The 14,046-nt window shown below is 35.3% G+C and overlaps 2 protein-coding genes, 1 long non-coding RNA gene and 1 pseudogene across 3 annotated transcripts; 2 read left to right on the forward strand and 2 right to left on the reverse strand.

Annotated features, from left to right (window-relative positions):
• The first annotated feature begins 28 nt into the window (after positions 1 to 28).
• Positions 29 to 1,099, forward strand: LOC124445706. Its single transcript, XR_006948228.1, has 3 exons — positions 29 to 104; positions 530 to 630; positions 1,088 to 1,099. It is a non-coding gene; the product is annotated as an uncharacterized LOC124445706 (long non-coding RNA).
• Positions 1,100 to 1,361: 262 nt separating this feature from the next.
• LOC124445699 lies at positions 1,362 to 6,507 on the forward strand. The gene is made up of 10 exons (XM_046996449.1): positions 1,362 to 1,365; positions 1,585 to 1,694; positions 1,974 to 2,250; positions 2,328 to 2,428; positions 2,793 to 3,048; positions 3,290 to 3,375; positions 3,936 to 4,236; positions 4,402 to 4,493; positions 5,029 to 5,319; positions 5,531 to 6,507. The coding sequence occupies exons 2-10, from the start codon at positions 1,621 to 1,623 to the stop codon at positions 5,718 to 5,720; spliced, it is 1,668 nt and encodes a 555-aa protein (XP_046852405.1). The 5' UTR covers positions 1,362 to 1,365; positions 1,585 to 1,620; the 3' UTR covers positions 5,721 to 6,507.
• A 1,599-nt stretch (positions 6,508 to 8,106) lies between these two features.
• On the reverse strand, positions 8,107 to 9,796 carry LOC124447173. Its single transcript, XM_046998063.1, has 2 exons — positions 9,736 to 9,796; positions 8,107 to 8,942 (listed from the first exon to the last, which is right to left on the reverse strand). The coding sequence occupies exons 1-2, from the start codon at positions 9,794 to 9,796 to the stop codon at positions 8,107 to 8,109; spliced, it is 897 nt and encodes a 298-aa protein (XP_046854019.1).
• Positions 9,797 to 10,508: 712 nt separating this feature from the next.
• LOC124445701 lies at positions 10,509 to 13,657 on the reverse strand (annotated as a pseudogene).
• Positions 13,658 to 14,046: the final 389 nt, after the last annotated feature.

Here is a 14,046-nt window from a genome sequence, read left to right on the forward strand (position 1 = left end):
AGATAACAATGGTAGTATTCTTCTTCCTTGCTCCGACTGCGCCAACTGCAACTAACGACCAAATGCAAAATGCAGTCGAAATAACGCTCCTCGATGTATCAAGGGTAAGAGATTCACAAATGTATTGATGAAATTTCACTATTTATCCTAGAGGCCACTGCTTACAGGGTACATCAAAACAGAATATCTTTCATAATTGGACGTTTTGTGATCATTTTAATGCATCTCACCTTGCAAATCCCACGTGTGCATAAAGTATTATAAACTACGTACATAGCTATAAGACTTCATTTGTCACAAGCACAACAGTTTTCGGCTCCTGGAATTTGATGTGAATTCTAACAGCAAAACATGCACAGGAATACACTTGTGGAATTATAGAACAGTCATCAGAAATTGAAATTTCAAAATAGATTAATTACAAAAGTTATTCTTGTTTTGACACACACCCTGCACCCACTTTCAAACGTACTATGAAATTTCGTCCTTTTCAAAAACCAATCATGTTTATATGCTCATTATTTTTAAGTACACTGCGGAAGTGGACTCCCGACTGAAGGATTCAGTTGCTACAATTCTAAATGATTTTTGCAAATTAAATCAACGTCCAAGAATTTGTGGAGTTTCTGGGTAAGTTTTTTCTTCAAAACTTACAAGCTAGCTAAATTCTCAGTTTGAGGTTTCTTAAAACGTTTGATTAGACATGTATTTACCTCTCACAAAAAAAGAATGCATATCTTAGAAATAGAGAACATTTTTTCGGTTTTTATAGACTTAGCTATAGACATGGACATGTTCTTCCCAAACATTCACAGTTTCTTCAACTCTATAGGAACAAGGAAGATGTTTTCTATTTCCTCTATAAAATAGCCTTTTAAAAACAATTATAGAAAAATAAATATATTAATTTTTATTATTACATATTGTTTGTATTCTTGCCATTCAAATTTCTCGCGACGCAACCTGCGATAAAATTCCTGATTTTAGTCAATAATAGAAACACGCGTTTTTTCAAAAGATATTTTATAAAAGTCGTTTAGCATGGAAAATTCAACAAAACTACATAACATCAAGTTTCTTTATGTAGTTCGTTCACCTTATGCAAGTGAGAAGACTTCCTGGCTTCCCATCGATGCAAGGAAACAACGTTACACTAAGGTTTTATGTTGATTATCCAAGCACCCTTCGAAATGGCACATTGGAGCAAGACATATTAGCTTCTATACTGTTCAGAATTAAATAAATTAAAATCTTTACTGATGTTCAACATAACCTTAAACACACCAAGTTCTTTCAATCCATCCCTCCATCTGCGGAACAGCTCGCCAACAGCGTTCTGTTGAGTTTACTAAACACCCGAGTCAGGTATGTTTCAAACCATGGTTAAAAACTTTTCTTATGTTATTATAATAAAGTTTTCATTATCCAAGCTCAAAAGATGATAAATTGCACACTTTGCATTTTTATGGATGCTGTTGCCTAAACTAACACATCTTTTTAATGAAATTCGTCAATGCATAGACGTGCATGAAAGTTAAAAATGAAGTAAACAATACAATTAAAAATTGTATAATTGTGTTTCAGATTACCATTTTCCAAGAAAGATATTTACGACTTGCTATGGCTATTACGATCAATGAATACTGCGCTGTGGACAACTACAGACGTACGGAGGACTGTGGTTTGACTGACAGGTAAAACGCTAACAGTCATGAACTTTTAAAAGTTTAACAAATCTACATCAATTCTCATGGAAAAGTAAGAATTCTTACGACTCTAGGTCTGGACATTTTGCGTACAGTGTAGCTTTAAGCTATTTTTAATACAAAATGGTGGTTTATGTTGAAGCGAAGAATGCGTCTGTGCTGATTCATGTTGATAATTAACGTATAGTTACATAGTGCACAATGTACAAATTTTGTTACATATATATGAGTAAAACAAATTAATTTAAAATATATTTTTGTTTATAGTGGTGTAAGTTTCAGTATGAGTAACGTTAATATTGCGTCAACGACCTATGGGCAATATGCGAACATCTCATTTTATGTGAACAACCCGAGGAACCAGGGATTTCTGTCTGCTCTTACTCTTGCTTCGATATTGGTCATGCGTGAAACAAATTTTGAGTTACTTCTCGAACAACAAATTACAATCCAAACATCATTCGCTCCAATGAATCCGCCAACTGCTAGCGACGATCAAATAATTAACAGTATAATCATAGAAATAACCTTCAATTTAAATCAGGTAAATCGACAGTACAGACACGAACGTTATATATGCGCTCAAAAAATTTCTTTATCTTTTGTTTTAATATCTTTCAGTGGAACTTTTTAATAGACAGACGCTTGAGATCAGCAGCAATTGCACCCCGAGTTTCGGCGTATTGCAGGTTGAATTCCGTCACCTGTGATCTACGCAACCGGTAATTATGCGCATGTCATTCTGTGACAACAAATTATAGTTTTATTTGCAATTATTCAGAACACAAAATATTCCATACAGCTATAATATATTTTATAAAAACCTAACACATCCTACCAAATTAAACTGGACGTACAACTCAAGCTAATCTGTCAACATTCCAGTAGAAATTAAAGGAAACGTAACACTGACTCCTAGCAGAGAGGTGGCAATCATTTTTCCCTTGAAACATTTACCAAAGCAAAATAGCTGTAAAATACAAAGTCCCGATGAATTTGGACGAAACATGAAATGAGTGCTATGTATTGTACGTATAGTTGTAATTATAAAACATACAATTGAAAGCAGTTTCTTAATTCTTGCAGGGCGTCGACATTTAGCGTAGACAACGTACAACGTACTTCAGCTGCAACACCTTCAGCAGCTATGAGCACCAATCAAATTTACTACAGATTTTATGTTAAATATCCTCAGACAAATACTTCTATCCCACAAAATATTCTAGCCACCATTGTCACCGCTGAGGAGCTTGTAGTGGAGTCTCTTTCAAGACTATCGTTCAGTCTCCAAACGCCACCTGACACTGTACAAATTAGAGTTTTCAATCTACAAATTAATCAGGTAAAAATAGACAACTATAAATTTTCGTGTACCTTTTTTTCTGTGTTTGGGAACTTTCGGTGACGTTCGCTAAAGTCCGACAAATCACAAGTCAGTGATGTCTTTTGGAACAATTCAAGAATTTAATTTATCATCGTGATTTGACTATAAATGTTAAGATAAATGCTAAGTTGACTACCGTGCGCACTTAAATTTTCCAAAACAGTTATCGTCAAAATTTTACGAACTGTTTCACTTTTAGTTTGATACAAGCTTATTTCGCACTAACTTGGCCAGAGCTGCCGAGGAATTTTGTGGTGTAAGAGAGTCGTTATGCAACTTCAGTAGGTAAGTTATCATTTTATTATGTTTTTTTTCGCTATATTTTTAACAAACTGCCAACGTTTATAGTAGGAAGACTTCGTACGTACATTGCTTTTAAGTCTTAACTATTCACATGATCAATGACCTGAAGGTCTGAAGCAAAAGAGAACCATTGCAGGGATGCTTATAAAAAAGCATTGATGTTTTTAACCGTCTTTACTGCGCACGCACGCATGTGCACTTTCCTGTGTACCATGCCAAATCCATTGATATTTTGCTAAAAAATCAACAATATATCGTTTTTTTTATTGCAAAACTTGCCGAGTTGCTTGTTATATAACATTTGTCAGTCGAAGCACTTGAAAGGACTTCGCGACCGTTTTGTTATAGGAGTTTTCATATCGACGTATTATGGATAAATATCGACATAGGCGCATATGCTCAATTTATGTTTAGTTCTTTTCATTCATTACACTGTTGGTGATTTCGCAACTATATATACACTTAATCACATTAACTGATCGGGCTGATGAACGATTCCCGAAAACGAGCCAATCTGTTAACTCTTTGACATAACTTTTTAGCTCCAGCGCCATTGTCAGCAGTGCCATCAACATCAGTCCCGACAATGTCACGATATTGCCTAGATCACCTTCAACAATTGGTGATGGTCTACTTCTGTCATTCACTTTACAAAAACCAGATGGTTCAGCATTGTCACCTGTTATTCTAAGAACAGCTATAAGAACATCAAGAACACAAGTCATATCTCAAAATAACTCCATCATAACTCCGCCGTTTGTTAATCCTCCATTGTCGGATGACCAACGATTAAACCTTGTGCGACTTAACATTAACGCTTCAGATACATCTATCGACAGAGAGGTAATGAAATTCAAAGCAATTTGTAATTTATCATACCATACATCAATTAATGACAATCCTTGTCTTCTTAGAGAAATCATCTTATTGTTAAAGGAGTTGCTTTCATCTTTGTGCAAGATTTTTAATCAGTTTTTATCTTGATTTAGATTTTTGACTTAATTTCAGGCATTTCGACTGGATGTTCAATATTCGATAGCGCTGAGAATGAATGAATTCTGTCGGAATAATACCAACTCTAGCTTATGTTCTTCAAACCAGTAAGTGTGATACATGGCCGCACAAAGGAAATATCACGCATGTTTGTTATATATGCCAGCGTCACCTCGGAATGTGTTATTAACCGGACGAGACGATTTCAAACAATCCATTTTTTAATTTTTTTATTTTACTGACGAAAACTAGAGAAGTGAACGCTAACTCTTGCAAAACAGCGAGTACGAAGGAAAGCTTGGTTTTCAAATAATTCAAATGATGCCATACAATACCCAATACACAATTTATTTTTTAATTTTTTTATTTACTGACGAAAACTAGAGAAGTGAACGCTAACCCTTGCAAAACAGCGAGTACGAAGGAAAGCTTGGTTTTCAAATAATTCAAATGATGCCATACAATACCCATGAAATAGAAACTTACAACGCAGATAAAGACATATGTTGTATCGAAGCTGTCGTTACCTTATTGTCGGCATTGCTATTTGCCCTCGACAAATAAAAAAATATCGACAATATCCCATAAGTTACAATGACATGCATTTTATATTTAATACTAACTGACAAATTATATTTACAGATTTACCATAAACGATGTGATTGTTCAAATCGAAACGAATGGAAGTGTAAGCTTTGCTGTTTTGTTACCCAGCACAAACACGCCACTTAATTCCAATGAAGTTCAAAGCGTGACAAATGGAACATTAATGTCTAGTATTTTTAATGTCAGCTTAAATATGCTTAACAATGACAATAATGTTATGACAACAATGCCACCCGATGAGGATGACGATCCTGATTTTGCATTGATATTGGGTCTATCGATTGGTGGATTGGTCTTGCTCATCTTCGTGGTGGTTGCTGTTGTGTGGTAAGTATAATTTTATTTATGTGTAAATGTACATAAAATAACAAACTATTACAATTTTCAATAGTTTCACTGTACTGTATTTCATACATTAACGATCAACAGACTTGCTTAAGATATGTTTGTAGTAGCCAAGCTACATCCATTGGAAAAAATTTCTTGGGAAAACCGCTTATTTACACGACAAGGTCTGAATGTACTTATTTTATTTCAGTTTAAAGGCACGAAATTCCAATGCATCGAAATTTCCAGTAGCCACTGATGGAGGCGGCAGCTGGCAATTTGATCGAGACGCACCTTATACGGGATCAGCGTTTGCCGGAGCTGAGCGCATACCTGGATTTGATGATGACGGTTTGCCGACAGAGATAAGTTCCGGTGGTAATGACCCGGGCACCATTTAACAATATTAATGGTTTAAGGATTACATTATTAGGTCATTATAAACTGTTAACTTGAAACTAGCTCATTTAATACAATTTGCACATGTAACTTAATTTTACCCTTATGCATAGCATAATTGACTTCCCGAGCAGATTAGCCTTCAGTTTGCTAATGCAGTGGAAATGGAACAAATAGCCAACGAATTCAGCCAACAAATGGCTTCTTTATCATAGAAACATAATATAATCGACAGCATTTGAGAGCAAGGATATCATAAAACGGCCAACATAATCTCAATTGAACGCATGAATTATAGCTAAGTGGCAAAGCGTCAGTTCGATGTTTTTTTCTTGTTGTGAAAATGATTTCAAAACTTGACACAAAAAGTTTCCGGAGAAACAAAATTCATGTTTGATGCTTTGATAGCAAGAACAAAACATTTCGCTGGCATTGATCTTTTAAATGATATGGCCATGCATCCACGTTGTGTGGATACACGTGGGTACATGGCCATATCATTTGCTGCATGCTATAGGAAGATGTTAGGTTGACGTAGTTAGATATAAATATTACATTATTGTGGCCAATAAAAGGAAAGATAGGTATTAAACAAGGATTTTAAGGAACAAAATCTGCAAGCATAATGATGATCGGACAACGACGGTTCGCCAAAGTGCAGGATAAACAAATTAACTTTAATAATATTTAAATATTTATATAAATATACAATACGTATTTATGCACTTAACTTTAACTTACTAAGCTGTATATGATAGCTTCGTTGTATAATGGATAACTGAAAATGGATAACATGTGTTGCAGCAGGAATTTTAAAAGAAACTTGCATCATCTATGTATATACAGCATCATCAGACGTATTTACGTCAACTTTCGACAACAATAGAAAGATTTAGCAAACACGACGTATCGCTTAAGACGTCGTGAAACTGGCGTAAAAATGGCATGATATTTCAATATATGGTTGGGACCACGCCATATTTACGCCATTTTTACGACGTCTTAAACGATACGTCGTGTTTGCTAAATCTCTCTAATATGTATTGAAAGGGGCTTATATGTATATATAGATTGTCCACATAAGTGCAGACCCGAGAATAGAGAACTTTATGTTAGTGTTAGTATGTTTGACGTTTTGACATCCTTAGTTTTATAGTCATCTTTAGAGTCGAGTGGCTTCTACAAAGATGAAACTACACTCTCCTGTTAAAACACTTACTTTTTACTACAGGATTTTGTTGCAGACGACTTTCTCCACATGTAGAGAAACCAAAGAGTTTAAATTTGTTGTGTTACCTTATGCCTGATATACAAGATTTTAGCATAGTAGGCACACCAAAGTAGGTCAAACTGAATGCTAAGTAGTCGCTGTACTATATATTACTGTCAGTCGACAAAAACAAAGGATGAACTTTTTAAGCATATACGTACTCAATACTATCAGCCAACTATTTGATTCAATTTTATGTGGAAAATAGATTCATGATAAAATTTTTATTCTGAATACTTACTTAAATATCTTTAAGTCAAGTAAATTCATAGTAGAATGAGAAATATTATGGAGGAAGATCTACCTTTTCGCCGCGATTTTTCAACATGTGAAATCAGTAATATGCACAATCGTAATGTACGATTTCAGCGGAGAAATCACAAAATTCCAGGGGTCGGTTGTATAAAGCTCTTAACTATACTTTTTAACTACACTTTTTGCAGGTAAAAGTAGTTAAATTTAGCCATGCAGTTAAGTTACTAAATTTAAGGAGTTAACTACGGTAGTTAGCGTTAACTGTAATTAAAGTTAACTACTTTTGTCCAACACGAGTCGGTATTTTCAGCCATTATACTCATATCGACGCGTTAGCTCTGCAATTCATCTGAAAAATCTTTGATGAAATGGTAAGAGTGAGAATTATGTTACCAAGAAGTAGTTCTGAAATAGCTGGCGCACGAAAATGACAAGCTAGCAAAGCTTTGAGAAATTTGACCGAAGCGTTATATAAATTCTCAATTCAAACGCTAAGTGTTCGCGTAGATATAAGCCAAATTTCCTAAATGTGACATATTTTAACCTTATGTGTCCCAAATGCTTTTAAGCTGCGTCATTTTCACGCACAAGCTCTTTCAAAAGTGCTTCTCGGCAACACTATTTTCACTCTAAAAATGGTTAATATTAGCAATTTGCGAAAATTTTACTCTCGAATGCTCTCGCTTTGGGCAATATTTCAGTAAAAGGGAATGGTAAACCTCCAACTCTCCTGTGTGACAAAACTCAGATAGCTTCCGCAGGTCTTTTAGAAGCCTCTTGTCACATATCACCTTCTCTGCAGCGATATATGCTTGTGAAGTAGGAGATAACCACTTCTTCTGCTTTGTTTCTTTTTCTGTTAATTAATGGTGGCAACATTGATGAAAATATGTGTTCCCCTTCCAGAAATGCTTGTTGGAAATGTGGTTAAGGACAGACTTCCATTTTTCCACCAATTCTTCTGCATTCTTGTTACAACTTGCAGAGCACCACCAAAGATGATTAGAAATGGACTTAATCCAATGGGTCAAGTCATCATTTCCCTTAATGTTAGCCTTCTTTGTTAGTTTTTTTGTGACAGATTTAGACAAATGCCACACATCATATTGGTGATCAATATGAGGGTGTTTGTTTTTCATAGCACTGGCAATCGAAACATGTGTATCTGTTGTTATTCGCTTAACAGGAACTAGCTTTTCAACTTCATACAGACATCTTTCAAATGCTTCTTTCTCCATAGCATTAGAAGAACTGACTTCAGTACTTTGCACAACATTAAAAGTTACTATCTTACCAGAGTCAGCCATCATTGTATAAGTACCATACTTGGCATTATGCCCAGGGCTATCACATCGACCATCACCATTCACATTAAGACTACCAGACTTCTTAGCTTCGGCAATAACAGCTGATTTCTCCTCTTTCCAAGCTTTGTCAACAACAGGAAAAAGATACTGCTTTTGAAAGCTGTAAAAACTGGTTTTTCCAATAAATTCGAGATTCATGAAAGATGCAAATTGGCTGATTCTTTCATAAGTGTTTCCACTAAATAAAGTTGATGCAGCCAAAAGCAAATTTCCAGCTGGGACATTCCATATGAGTGGTTGAGATGTCCATGTTGTGTGATGACCATTTATACAAAAAAGTTTAAATGATAGCAAACTACCTACAGTGTTTTCTTCACATTCAATTAATACACCTTAATATAGGAAACTACACCTTAATTCTATGCACGAAAGGCTATTTTTACAATGGTTTTATGTAGGATTATTTTCTAACCGTAATGAGTTACACAACCATGTTTATTATTATTCAATGTTTATTAAGGGCAATAGATTGGTTTCACATCAGTGGAAACTGTTGTTAAGGTTGAATTCGGAGGACAAGCAAACGGCATTACGCACAGTTTCCACACAAAGAAACCTTCGTATTTTTAAAAAATAATATTAATCGACATTCAAGTTCTATATGTAGTGCGGAAACTGTGCGATAATGGCCTTTATGGATGTGAAACCGTTCTATTAAAACAGAATACAAATAACCAGTTCAATACTTGCATGTAAGCTATAAAAGTTGCTTGTGTAAATACCTACGAATAAAAAATTCCGACGTTTCGAAAAGAAACATTTTGTGATTAGGAGAAGCATTTTGACGCAAGTTTATTATGACTGTGCAATGACTTTACATAAAGCTTTGAGGAGCAATTGACGATATGACGTCAATACAAGCCGCTGACATATTTCTGCTCCCACGCACCGGATGCCCTAGCTGCAGCATTTCAACTCATTTTTTTGTGAAAATATTGAATCAAACAAACAAAAAAATTGCCGCATATTTATTTTCACGGGACAGACAAAGTTTTAAGACCAACATTATTTTTGGGTGGAGTTTCCCTTTAAGAAATAAATGATATTTAGTGTAATTTGATCTGGCTAATGCAAACTCAGCTCTAGATCAATGAGCGCACGCGTTTCATTGTGTTTATTTTATACCGTCTGTCGGAAGTCCAACTATTTCAACCATAGGTTTTTGCAAATCTTGCACGATGATCATTTCAGCAACGTTTTGCAAACTGTTCAATTTTTTTTGATACACCCCGTACAGTATAATAAAATGAATGGCATCAGTTCCGCCAGTCGTATAAAAATAATGAAAAACTCACCATTTCAAATGGAAAATGATACACTTGTGTCCTTCATCTTTGAACCACAATATGGACCGACAATGTCATCCGTACTTCTAAGGAAAAATTTTTAAGAACTCAGTGGTATATATCTCATACGAACTCCGAAAGCTGTCAATGCTCTACAAAGAGACGCACAAATGTTATATCTTGTGCGACGACTACAGATTATGACACTTAAAAATAACAAAGTCGACGTAGATGTACAGAATGTGTCTCAAAGTTAGCCTTGCCCACGAAGATTGCTGAAACATAACTTCGACACGATTGCAGTCTTTAAAAGTTGATGTTTCAACTGCTTTTAGCGAATAGATTGCATGATTTTTGTGCCAACAGTTTCCGTTCTAAAATCTGTACTTCCTACCAGTAAGTAATTTAATTTTGGTTTTAACTTTGAACGCCGTTATGCGCGGTGAAAAGAAGTATATAGTTAGGAAAATATTATAACGAACATGCAGTTTCATCATGTACTTTTAATATATTTGTTTTTCTGTAGTTTAACTCAAAATCTTCTTATCTGAAACATAGTGTAAGTTTTACACTGAAAGAATGCAAAAAATCAAATGAAGCTCGCAGCAAAAATAACTAAATATTTTAAATTTTCATGAAAATTATAGACATCTAAAATTAATCATACAGCAAGTATTAAAAGAACACTTTTTATAAGCCAGTATTAAATATAAGCAAAAATATCAACTTTCGCCAGCTATTCATGACTTCAGTCATTTTTGTTGCATCAGTGATAAAGTGTCGAAAGGAGCCACCCTTTTGAAATCACTGGCCTCAAAGGCGGCTATGATTTTTCAGGGAATGCCGTACATGGTTTAGGAGCGTGTTCATTATGGGACTGTAATTTTCAAAATCAGCGAACGATTGAATGCACTTTCTTCAGACAGATTTTTTCTCGCTACATATACACCTTTACAGTATGTATTTTTCATGACTTTTAAAAAATTAAGTTTTAAAGGGTTGGGCAACTTTTGACACTGTACGGTATTAACAAAAACCCTTGAGACCACGACCAGAGTGTCAGCTTACGGGAGGAGTCCGCTTATAAGAGGTCACTAGAGGTATTCGCAGGTAAAGGTATTATTTGTATTCCGTAATCATACAGGTTGTGTTTAGCGACGTATAGACGACCTAATTTCTTGGTCATCCCATGAAATGTATTTTATGAAGTGGAAGAACAACATGAATAGCATGGTGAAAAATTAAGTCCGTAAACAACACGAGCAACAGAAAAAGGATGTAGCTAAGTTGTGAGGAAAAACAAAACACAGGAGCAATCAACAAATGAACAGTTCATTTAAATATCTTTGGCGACCACCAAATTTGTGCAAAACAAAGTTAAGAAGGGACGCAATCAGAGAAAAGTTTGAAATGTACATAATGCAAATATCAAATGTTTGAGTGTGCATCTTGTATCTTTTGTCATCTAACTTTCGCTCGCCAGCGTTAGCGTGCAGCGAACAGTTCCAACAGGGCCAAAACTAATATTTTCAGCAACCTTCAATGTCTGACCAGGCAGCAATTTGAATTTAAATTTCTTTAAAGACGAGCAATGATGAGTTTCAATTGCAATTCCGCGTGTTGTGGTGCAATGCAACGCCTTGGACCGAGAGAAAAGGGAAAATATGCGGCGGGATGAACTAATTCAGGATCAGCAAAGCGATCTGGATTAAAAGAATGAGGATCTTTCCAGTAATCCGGATGCGTTTGAATAACATACGGATTTGCCATAACAGGTACATCTCCTGGTATTTTGACGTTTCCAATGAAAGTTTCGTAATTGGTTCTTCTTGTGATTGCTGGTGTCGGAGGATGCAAGCGAAGCGATTCCTTCACAACTTGACCGAGATACGGCATTGCCATAATATCTTTGGCTGTGATCTCCTTTAAATCACCAATCACTTCATCTATTTCTTTTCGAAGCCTAAACAAGAACATTTGAACAGTAAATGCGGAAAAAACTTAAGCTTACAAAGATATGGTCTCTAGTTAGACCATTACACAACTGAGTTGATGCATGGCATGTTTAACAAATAGATTACATTTAACCCTTGTCTATACAGTTATAGATACACGGGTATGACGACTTTGTGATAAGAGCTAAAAAATGATTTTGCAAATGTCCCGCGTACGTAATCAATAATAAGATTAAACACATGCTATTAAAGGGCGAAACTAGAACGCTAATTGGGGTAAATATTCATATGTTCAGCTCTGCCCTGCTGACTTCTTTTAAAATTAAAATCGCAAACAAAAGAAATTAGCAGGGCAGAGCTGAATACATGAATATATACTCCTCCCAAATAACGTCCTAGTTTCGCCCTTGGTGGTATTGGCCCATTGGCTATCTTAGTCATGTGATAAAATGTGATTGGCTACCAGTATAAATAAGCAATGGCTGATCAATTTTGTTGAAATTGTGTTATCGACGACGAAGTACAAACAAACGTTTGAAAATGGAGTTTTTTTTCTTTTTGTTCAAATACGTCAACTGCTTCAACTAAGTCTTCTTAATGTCTTCATTTGCCCATGCAGTTATAAAATCAGGTAAATATTCAAATCGCCGATCGTTTGTGATTTAAAAACAAGAAATTTCTGTGATATCAATTCCGTAGGTATGTCCTCTTATAGATTAATACTCTCGACCAATGAAATTGCTCAAATGTTTATGGTTATTATATAATAAAACGTTACAAGTCCAACATCTACATGCATAATCAAAATATATGGTAAACCTAGGCAATAGAAAACAATATGAAAATATCAGCCACGAAAGCTAACATCATGAGCATTAGCGAATGTAAAAATAGCTTTGTGAAATTCAAACAAAAAGCTTTTGTATATATGAGTGATCAGTGATTAGCAAAGTCCATCACATCTCTATAAGACTGCTCACGACGGTTAAATATATATAGCTAATTGGCGTATTAGTCGAGGGGCAGCCCCAAAAAATATCGGGTAGACCATTATTTGCTGGAAAGTTATACATATTAAGTCACTTAATGTTTCGACCTCCCCCCTTTACAAATGTTAGCCTGTACGCCCATGATTCCCGTAGAAAGAATTCAAATTCATACTTGTTTTCAACGCCTGCATGTAAACCAATAGATAGAGCAGTAAAGCATAAGCTGTTGCCCGTAGTATCCATTCCTAGAAGGTAAAAAAGTAAAGGAATTTGTCTCAAGTAGAAACGACGTCATACCTTCTAATGTCGATGCTTCTTAAAAGCAATTAAAGATCTATATTTGGTTCATATTGTCGTATATCAAGTAGACATTAATTGATCAAACCTCCAAAAACGATTGTAACGACCATGTCAACCAAATCTTCAATATCACATTCAGGCAGAGCTTCTTCAAGTTTGAACACATAGGATAACGGATCATCTCGCGTGTCACACCCGTTTCTCATTTCTTTTTCCCTTTTCTTGACGACTTGCTTTACAACGGCTCTTGTGATTCCGCGCCTTGCTCGCATTCACGTCTCAAACTTAACCATGGTGTGAATTGACTTTATTATTATAATGGTGTAAAAATGGGAAACAAACCTTAAGAATTGTCTCCAGGGTCACTAAAAGAAGTTCATCAGCAAGAGAGATGACAGTTATGCCATCGTCTCTCTTATGGAAGTTTGAAACAAACATGTGGGAATTCATGTTTTAGCAATTCAAAAAATTCACACGTAATGCACGTGTTCTTATTTTAATTCAAAAAAGATCTATCAATGAATACTCCGTTGACGCAGATCAATTGGGAAAATTTTCTTTGTGCTAAAGCAGGAACCCACTAAAAAATCGTTTTAAATCGCTTAAAACAATTTCAAATATTCATTTCATCTTAACTTTCATTGGAAAGGACTGACATTCGCTCACGGGCGCTGTTCTGAAAGGATCACAAAAAACTTAGCTACAGTGCAAGAGGTGGAGCAAAATCTACACAACATGGGAACACTAAGATTGATGAAAAAATTCTTAACATCTGCTTTTCTATGTCTCGTTTTCACAAACTTCGTGATCGGTAAGTTTTGTTTTCAGTTTGACATTAAAAGTTGGTGAATCAGCAACCGGTCAAGCTATTGCAGTCATGAAACAAGTCATATACACAAAAACATA

This window comes from Xenia sp. Carnegie-2017, unplaced genomic scaffold (assembly GCF_021976095.1).
Source record: "Xenia sp. Carnegie-2017 unplaced genomic scaffold, XeniaSp_v1 HiC_scaffold_22, whole genome shotgun sequence".
Classification (NCBI taxonomy): domain Eukaryota; kingdom Metazoa; phylum Cnidaria; class Anthozoa; order Malacalcyonacea; family Xeniidae; genus Xenia; species Xenia sp. Carnegie-2017.